At 41.1% G+C, this 10,249-nt stretch overlaps 1 protein-coding gene across 5 annotated transcripts in view; it reads right to left on the bottom strand.

Moving 5' to 3' along the window:
* Positions 1 to 7,103: 7,103 nt before the first annotated feature.
* Positions 7,104 to 10,249, bottom strand: part of sema3d (sema domain, immunoglobulin domain (Ig), short basic domain, secreted, (semaphorin) 3D) — a 368,459-nt gene continuing 365,313 nt past the window's right edge. For all 5 annotated transcript variants that reach the window (XM_068059610.1, XM_068059611.1, XM_068059614.1 and 2 more), the window contains one exon: positions 7,104 to 7,955. In XM_068059610.1, the coding sequence (XP_067915711.1) occupies positions 7,563 to 7,955 (393 nt within the window). In that variant the 3' untranslated portion in view covers positions 7,104 to 7,562. The remainder of the gene's footprint in view (positions 7,956 to 10,249) is intronic.

Genomic DNA, 10,249 nt, shown 5'->3' with positions numbered 1-10,249 from the left:
TATGAAGGCCAACATACCATTTACCATTTTTACCACCTGTTGCACCTGCATGCTTACCTTCAGTGACTGGTGTACGAGAACACCCAGGTCTTGTTGCATATTCCCCTCTCTCAGTTTATAGCCATTCAGATAATAATCTCCCTTCCTGTATTTGCTACCAAAGTGAATAACCTCACATTTATCCAAATTATACTGCATCTGCAATGCTTTAGCCCACTCACTCAACTTGTCCAAATCACCCTGAAGTCTCTCTGCATCCTCCTCACAACTCGCCCTCCCACCCAGTTTTGTATCATCTGCAAATTTGGAGATTTTAAATTTAGTTCCCTCATATAAATCATTAATATATATTGTGAATAGCTGGGGTCTTAGCACCATTTCTCTACTAATACTGATTTCCTTCAGTTCCTCTCTCACACTAAGCCCGGTGTTCCCCAACATTTCTGGTATGATATTTGTGTCCTTCTTTGTGAAGACAGACCAAAGTATGCATTTAGTTGGTCAGCCATTTCTTTATTCCCCAAAATAAATTCCCCTGTTTCTGACTGTAAGGGACCTACATTTGTCTTCACCAATCTTTTTCTCTTCACATACCTATAGAAACTTTTACAGTCAGTTTTTATGTTCCCCACAAGCTTGTTCTCGTACTCTCGTAATCCCTTGGTCCTCCTTTGCTGAATTCCAAACTGCTCCCAATCCTCAGGTCTGTTGTTTTTTCTGGCAAATTTATATGCCTCTTTCTTGGATCTAATGCTATCTCTAATTTCCCTTGTAATCCATGGTTTGGCTACCTTTCCCATTTAACTTTTGTGCCAGACAGGGTTAAGCAATTGTTGCATTTTATCCATGTGCTCTTTAAATGTTTGCCATTGCCTATCCACTGTCATCCTTTGAAGTAACGTTTTGCAATCTGTCATGGCCAATCCGTGCCTCATACCTTCATAGTTTCCTTTACTAAGATTCAGGACCCTTGTCTCAGAATCAACTACGTCACTCTCCGTCTTGATGAAGAATTCTATCATATTATGGTTGCTCGTCTCCAAGGGGTCTCGCACCACTAGATTGTCAAATTATTCCTCTCTCATTACACAATACCCAGTCTAGGATGGCCTGTTCTCGCGATGGTTCCTCAATGTATTGGTCCAGAAAACCATCCTGTATACATTCCAAGAATTCCTCCTCTACAGTATTGTGACTAATTTGATTTGCCCAATCTATATGCAGATTCAGGTCACCCATAATTACAGATATTCCTTTATTGCATGCATTTCTAATTTCCTGTTTAATGCCATTCCCAACATCACCACTACAGTTTGAGGTGGCAAATCCCAATTCCTCTGACAATAGGATACATTTCATCTGTCAATCATAAAAAACTCGATAAACAAGTGATTCAGTTGTATAGTTCAAATCTGTAATGTTACAAACTTCAACAACAAACACTGCAGCTTCTGGAAATTTGAAACACAGAAAATGATGCAAACACTCAGCAGGTGAAGCAGCATCTGTGTAGAGAACAGAGATAAAATATTAAGATACATAAATCCTCAGGAGCTGATTGTTTTCAACCTAAGGGATTAAAAGATTATAGGAGAGGAAATTGCAGATGTGTGAGTCATAATTTTTCAAAGTTCTCAGGAATTATGCCGATGGATTGGAAAATTGCAAATGTCACCATTAGTTAAGAGGAGAGTGAACCCTGTTAATTACAGACTTGTCATTTTAGCATCAGTTGGTGGGAGGTTGCTGAAATCTATGGAGTGACTAAGCACTTTGACAAGTGTGAGCTGATCAGAGAGAGTCAGCATGCAGTTGCGAAGGGTAGGTTATGCATGACCAACCTCGCTGAATTTTTGTGTAAGAAACTGGCATGGTGAATAGGGGCGTGTGTATGATAGATTTGTCTATATGGACTTTCAGGAGATATTTGATATGTTTCCGCACAAGAAAAAAAATGAGAGGGCACAGAACTGGTGGTAGCCCTTGTGACATAGTTGTTAATTGCTTGGGAGGTAGGAGACAGAGAGTAGGGATAAAGGGAGTGTTCTCTGATTGGTGGGATGCGACAAGTGATGTTCCTCAGGGTTCAGTAGTGAGGCCTTAGCTTTTCACCATCTATATTAATCACTTAGATGAAGAAATAGAGAGTTGTATATCCAACTTTACAGATGATATGATGTTAGGAGGCACAATAAGTTGTGTAGATGGGAGAAGGAAGTTACAAAGAGACAAGCTAGACTAAGTTAGTGGACTACAGCAACAACAACTTGCATTTATATAGCACCTATATCATAATAAAAATGCCCAAGATGCTTCTCTGGAGCATTCTCAAACAAAATTTGACACCAAGCACAGAGAAATTAGGACAGGTGACTGCAAGTTTGATCAAAGAAATAGATTTTAAATAGACAAAGCAATTGCAGATGAAGTTCAATGTGGGAAAGTGTAATGTAATCCATTTTGGATATGAGAGACAAATCAGAATAATTTTTTAATGCGGAGAGACTAGGAGCTATGGAAGAGTAAAGGGATTTAGGTACCCGCGTACACAAATCATTAAAAGCCTGTAACAAGTGTGCAAACCAATTAACACAGAAAGTGCTGGAAATACTCAGCAGGTCCGACAGCATCTGTGGAGAGAGAAGCAGAGTTAACGTTTCAGGTTGATGATCTTTCAAAGTGTCACTGACCTGAAACGTTAACTCTGTTTCTCTCTCCACAGATGCTGCCAGACCTGCTGAGTATTTCCAGCATTTTCTGTTTAAATTTCAAATTTCCAGAATCCTCAGTATTTTGCTTTTGCACAAACCAACCAAACTTGTTACTGGAATGTTAGCCTTTATCTCTAGGCATTTGGAATACGAAAGTAAGGAAGCGTTGTTTGAGTTATACATAACCTTGGTCAGACCCCATCTGCATTCAATTTGAGAAGCAGACCTCAAGAGGGATACATTAGCCATGGAAGTTGTATATTATAGATTCACCAGTGATACTGAGGATGAAAGGGTTAAATTATGAGGCCAGTTTACATAAATTTGCCATATATTCCCTTGGGTTTAAAAGGTTGAGGGGTGATCCAATCAAGGGTCTGCATTTTAAAAGCCCGACGCCGAAATAGGAGGCGGGCGGAAAAATTTGTGGCCTGTGCACACGGGGCCCACATCGCGGAGCTGCCGCGATTCCAAACGCGGTGGCTCATTAGAATGGCCGGGGCAGTCGCCCCCGATGACGTGGAGGGGACGGGCGAGCCATCCCTGGCAATGGCGTCCGTCACCAATGCGCAGGCGCTGGTGCCATTTTTAAAGGGCCAGTTATTGTGCAGTTTAAAAAGAGTGAATGCAAAAATCTTTCCATACCTTGCCTCCCCCATTAAACATCATTCCTGCCCTTACCCTACCACCGGAATAACTAACGTAATTAAATGACCTTTCGCGCACCCCCCACCCCCCCCCAATGTTCAGAACCCTTGTCCTTTAGCTCTTCCCATCACCCCACCAACCAATCCGAAGTGTTTCTGACCCCACTCTCCACCTCCTGCAAGGAGAAAATCACCTCCTCCCCGCTCCCCACAGGTGTCGCGCCTCATTTCGCCAAACAGGAATTTGAAGGCGCGGCATTGCCAGCCGACGGAATGAAGATCCCAACCTGTTGGCAGAATTGCTGCTGCCTGCATATCAATTAAAGCTAAGCCCCATTAGCATATTATAATGCGGGTCCTGTCACCGATCGGCGGGGCGGCCACCACGAGGCCTCGCCGCTGCCACCAAGATCGGAACGGGGCCTGCTGGCGTCGGGGTCAGTGGCAGGCCTCATCCGTTGCTTTCTTCATTCCCCACCCCATCGTTCCTGCTGTCAGAGACTCTTTAAAATCCAGCCCAAGGTGTTTAAAATGCTGAAGGGATTTGATAGGGTAGATAGAGAGAGAGAATTTCCTCTGCTGGGGGAATCTAGAACAAGGGGCATAATATTAAAATTAGAGCTAGGCCAGTTAGAAGTGAAATCAGGAGGCACTTCATCATACAAAGGGCAGTGGAAACACTCTCACCCAAAAGGTTGTGGATTTTCAATCAATGGAAATTTTCCACCTTGAGACTAATAGATTTTTGTTGACTTTGGGATCAGTTGATCTGGATCAATGGCAGGTAACTGGAGTTGAGGCACAGGTCAGCCAGCATCTAACTGAAAGGAGGAACAGGCTCGAGGGGCCGAATAGCCTACTCCTGCTCCTAGTTCATATGTTTGTAACAGGCTTGAGGGACAAAGTGGCTTAATTCCTAAATCAGCGGAATTTGGAATTGTGATTCCAGCCTGTTGCACTTGAAACCAGCTGCACATCAAAAGACAGTTTCTGTATTTCAGACAGTGGATTTCACGTAAACGTTTATTAATCATCTGTGTCATCTTGGGTTACACAACATTTAATATTCTACTAAATACTTTGTTAAATGTGAAATACATAGTCATTAAAATCTTATTCTATCTTCATGTAAATGATTTACAGGTCTGAATGTAGAACAATAACATTTTATACTGCCATTTCTCATTACTAGCCTTTGACAAGGCTTTAGTTGTTTTTAATGAGGGCCTTTTCTCTCTCTTTCCCTTTCTAATTTGAGTAAACTCATTTTCACATAGGAGCAAAGTTTAGAGCAGCAGTAAAAACAACAATTTCATTGTTCAAAGACTTGGTCACTTGTTTTCTCACATTTATTTTTTCATCCAAACTAACACATTCAGGAAAGTATCACCTATAAAGTGTTAAGGAACAGTTAAAGTGCTGAAAAGTTATTTCTGGAAAATATTTTCACTAAATGTAACATTCAAAAAAAAAATCAAAATGTAAGCTTTTTAAATAACAAGATGTCTGCTTTATTAAAATACCAAAATATACATTTAACATTCCCTGTTATATCAATACAATGACATGTCATATTTAACATCTTTCCACGAAAGGAAAATAATCCTTTTCCTTTAAAGAATCTCTCTCAAAATGGGAACTATGCATTGATATTTTTCTCATTCCTCTCACTTTTTCCAGTTTTCTTCCTTTGATCACCTGCCACCATATATCTGGTTGTTTTAAGAAGGATGAGATAGTCTGACCACCTTCATGGTCATTTCTATCGTAAAGGGATTTGCCAAGGACAGTGGTCACCACAGGGCAATTCACATGCAATACAGATGGTGTCAAGAAGGTCCTGTCACCTTATTCAGGTGACTGTTTGTGTCATTGAGTCATTCACTTTGTTTTCCCATTAAGTCTCGGCAAATGTTAACTATACACTTGCCTTAATTAAGCATATTGGGCTAATTTATGCTTTATCGGAGCAGTACGAGAGATACTGCCTCCCTTTAAATGCATTGTTCAGCGAATGGATATTATTTAAAATTAAACCATAAAATTTCAAAACTGAAAGCATATTTGAGCAGAATGGACAAACACAAACTCCAGGTTAAACCTAAGAGGAGTAAGAATTTGAACCTTATTGCTCATATCTGTGAGTGTCCCTCCTTGATGAACTAGCTGGACTGAAGCAAGATGGAGGATGTCCATTCCTGCCTCCCAGACGATGCAACGTTCCAGCATCATTCTGTGCCTGGTCAAGAACTGATAATATTCACCCAATGTTGGGTGACACTAGACTGATAATCACAAATGCAACCAGTATGCTGGTGAGGGAAATGCTGTAAAGCTTCCCCAACTAAAGAGTTAAAGACTAGCTTACTATCAACCAACCACTACTAAACCCCATTATTCTGGAAATGACTTTACAATAAAACCTCACCCCAATAATAAACAAAAAACAGTCCATAAGATGGTACAACTAAATTAATACAAAAGAAATTATAAACTAAAGATTATGTAAAGGAATATAATTACTTTTTACAGTGACATATGTTCCAAAATTCTTTCACTTAAGCTTCAACAATATGAATCCTGTGCTAAAATATTCTGTTATCAGGTGTAACAGGGAATTTTTTGTATAAAATGTACTTTAAACAGATTTGTTATGCCCATTAGATTCTCTAGCATTGGAAATTGGTAGAGAAGCAGAATGGAATGGAAAAGTGAACAAAGATTCAGGATTGCAAAGAATGATTAGGATGTGAAATTAGACAAAGTAACTTACAAGCTGGCTTTGCTATTTATTTTCCTTTTTGTCAGTTATGTATTTTCCCATGTTTTTCTCTTTTGGTCACCTCAACCTGCCCAAGACAGCAGGCAAACAATCAAGCAAACCCGCTCCCTAACTGTTACTAGGAGGTACCTAACAGCAGTAAAGGGTTTGATTCTTCCCTTTGTATTTCCCTCCTTCCTTTCCCTGACACCATGTACCCTCAGATATCCCACCCATCATTTCCACATGATGACCTATAATTGGCAATTCACCATGCGGGGAATCACAAACACAAGTCTGCAAGCTGCAATTGATGGCTCAGCTCCAACATGCAGCATCACTGAGCTCCACACTACTCTGTTTTTCTAGTCCTTATCAGCAACAAGTTAGAAAGAAAAGGCATTTTTCTTGCCAGCTAATATAATGGAAACACCATCAAATTTTGTTCATGCCAGAAAGACAGTAATTGTTTCTTATGATACATATTTAGAAAATGGGAGTGTAAAAGTCATCTCTTCAAAAAGTGTAAGTTTTTTTCCCTCATAACATTTTACATCAATTCTCATGCGTAAATACCATTTATGATTTACAGTGACAAAAATTACATTTGTGATGTTTCATTATACAGTATTGAAGCTGATAAAGACATAATTAGTCCAGTAATATCAGCATTTTCAATTGAAATTCCAGAATTCTGGAAAAGAGCTAAAATAGGTTTCTGTCAATTTTATGCAATAAGTCAATAATGACAAGTATTGGAAAGATACTTAAAGTTTATGGCAAAAATCCATCCCAATATTTTAGTCAATGACTGAAAACAAAATGTTCAGTCCTAATGATTACAGCAATTTATAAAGATCTCATCTGTGATGTGTATATATATATATATATATATATATATATCTATATATACACATCACAGATGAGATCTTTATAAATTGCTGTAATCATTAGGACTGAACATTTTGTTTTCAGTCATTGACTAAAATATTGGGATGGATTTTTGCCATAAACTTTATATATATATATATCATGGATGCACCAGAGCAGAGGGATGCTGATAAAATTGACAAACTACTTGCTACTGCATTTTCTTCACAAAGCAAGAGTTTGGTTGAGTTTAATATTGATGGGGTGAGATGAGGCAAGGTAGAAGGAAGCTTTTGTGGAGCATTAACACTGGCAGAGTCCTATTGAGCCAAATGGCCTGTTTCTGCTCTCTAAATACTTTGTAATGTATATTAAAGAAGACTGAAATTGCAGACCTAGAGGTCTCTGTCTTGGTTTTGATGTCTTTGAGTACATCACATGGAAACTCAAGTCCTTTTTTATTGTAAGTATCTTGTTTATGCTCTAAAAGAGTACAACTGTGTTTAATGAAGTCTTTGTCATCTTCTTAGAATTTAAAGCTGCAGTGTTCGGTTTTCAATCCTAAGCATCAGCCTATGCGTGGTGTCTGCGATTTCGATTCTTCTTCATCTCCTGCATGTGCTTCCACTTTCCAGCTCCTTTGTTCTTCTGCCGCCGTTTCTCCCGATGCCACAGCTGTTCGCAGTAGTCATCCACTGTGAAGCTGGCACTGCTCAGCAGCTGCACGTAGTCCTTGTATCTCAGCCGAGACTCCGAGGCAAAATCCCTGCTCTTCCCCTCCTCGTCCTCAGCCTTCTGTGCACTCTCCATCTGCTCATTCTCTATCACTTTCAAATTCAGTCTCATGATTGTGTGAGTAAATGTTTGTTCCTGAGCTTTGCAGGAGTAAAGACCCATGTCTCTCTTTTGCACGCTACGAATCAGAAGGCCATATTCTGTTTTGATGATCCTTTCATCAGTTTTTACCTGAGGTAAAAATAAATAGAATACATATCATACAATCAGAATCATACAGCACAAAAAGCGGCCATCCGGCCCATTATGTCTGTGTTTGTTCTATAGCTTATAAATTAGTAAACCAATCTAAAACTAATGTTCAACAATTTTAATATTTAAATAAATGATTCTTTTAGTGAGCTATTTAATGTTGATCCTAAATGTCGACTTGCACCTGGGAAGCACTAGCTGGCGAAAGAGGGAAATGGCAACACATCCTGTAGGCTGGTTTGCGTTACCACAATGACCAGTTGCTACCACAGCTTGGCAACAGGCACCAATGTCAGAAACAACAACTCACAGCCTCACTTGGCTGCTTTACATGCAGCATTTGTGGCAGAACCTGTCTCTCAAGAATTGGCCTTCACAGCCATCAACAAAGATGCATCAAGAGAAGACACCCCACCTAAATAGATTGTTTGCTGTGTGTCCATCATCTTTCATAGATGGAAGGATGCTAACGAATGACTAAACAACAAATAGAAATAAATACATGGTGCTCCATTCATTTTGGAAAAATACAATCATTTGTGGTTTATTAAAGAAGTTAATGCAAAATAAAATGATCATACACAAGGACAGCCAGACAGGAAGCAAGTTTAATGTCCCATTCCCGAGAGGATGGAGTAGAATTTCTGTGGGAGTTTTCCTGATTGCTATAACTTTGGCAGAACATTGACAGGAACACCAACCAAAAAATGTAAACCATTTCTGCTGATGTCACAGTGGGGGATTCTAGTTCCAGGCAGACCTTGGTGAGAGTATAGTGACTCTTTTCTCTCCTTCCTAGGATGTTGATGCATCCCATTAGTTGAAACAACAACAGCCATTTCCACAGCAACTTTACACAAAAAAAAAGTCCCAGGCTTCTTCAGGAATTGTCGGATGAAAAACCGAAATTGCAATATGTCAACACTCATCTCTTAATCAGGCAGCTGTATATTCAAGCCCCAGCTTTCGATTTCACTTGAACCTTTAGTTGGAACACCTTAGGATTTGAATAATGGCATCACCTGGCTTATTCTACTAGAATTATCTGGGTGCAAACCAATCATAAAGACAGAGATATTTCAACAATATTTTAAAGATTTTAAATTGAATTCTACTTTCTGACAAGTACAATGTTAATGAAAGGTTAAAAAAACGCATGAGCTATTTAATAACCATCATAAAGGGTTTGATCGATCAAGGTTGGGAGCTGCAGGAGTCCTTAATGAGCTCATGCGGCTCCGGAACCTCAGGCTGCAGACCCCTGATTAAGGCAGACGATCCCAGTGTAGTACTGTGGGAGTGCTGTACTGTTGGAGGGTCAGTACTGAGGGAGCGCTGCACTGTCAGAGGGTCAGTACTGTGGGAGTGCTGCACTGTTGGAGGGTCAGTACTGTGGGTGTGCTGCACTGTCGGAGGGTCTGTACTGAGGGAGTGCTGTACTGTTGGAGGGTCAGTACTGAGGGAGCGCTGCACTGTCAGAGGGTCAGTACTGTGGGAGTGCTGCACTGTTGGAGGGTCAGTACTGAGGGAGCGCTGCACTGTCAGAGGGTCAGTACTGTGGGAGTGCTGCACTGTTGGAGGGTCAGTACTGTGGGTGTGCTGCACTGTCGGAGGGTCTGTACTGAGGGAGTGCTGCACTGTCGGAGGGTCTGTACTGAGGGAGTGCTGCACTGTTGGACGGTCAGTACTAAGGGAGCGCTGCACTGTCGGAGGGTCAGTACTGAGGGAGTGCTGCACTGTCGGACGGTCAGTACTGAGGGAGTGCTGCACTGTCGGAGGGTCAGTACTGTGGGAGTGCTGCACTGTCGGAGGGTCTGTACTGAGGGATGCTGCACTGTTGGACGGTCAGTACTAAGGGAGCGCTGCACTGTCGGAGGGTCAGTACTGAGGGAGTGCTGCACTGTCGGACGGTCAGTACTGAGGGAGTGCTGCACTGTTGGACGGTCAGTACTAAGGGAGCGCTGCACTGTCAGAGGGTCAATGCTGATATCAGGAATTTGTGGCCATAGCTTTCAGCAAAGTCTGATCTTCTTGGAGCAACCTGCAGTAGTTTGTTTTGCCAACCCCCCCCCCCCATCCTCCCAGACCAGTCTCAGGGACAACTGGCTTTGAGTTTACGGGAAGTGGGGGCAATGGGGCAGAGAGTACCAATGTGAACTCACAGGGGAGAAAAAGACTAGCTCTGTGAATTGGGGAGAGAGGGGATTACTAAACATTTTTAAAACAATTAGCATTCAATCAAAGCATCAAGTTTAACCTGAAACTGTTCTGCA

Source organism: Heterodontus francisci, chromosome 27 (assembly GCF_036365525.1).
Source record: "Heterodontus francisci isolate sHetFra1 chromosome 27, sHetFra1.hap1, whole genome shotgun sequence".
Taxonomy (NCBI): domain Eukaryota; kingdom Metazoa; phylum Chordata; class Chondrichthyes; order Heterodontiformes; family Heterodontidae; genus Heterodontus; species Heterodontus francisci.
The sequence above is the reverse complement of the archived record's forward strand: the minus strand, read 5'-3'. Positions and strand labels throughout refer to the sequence as shown.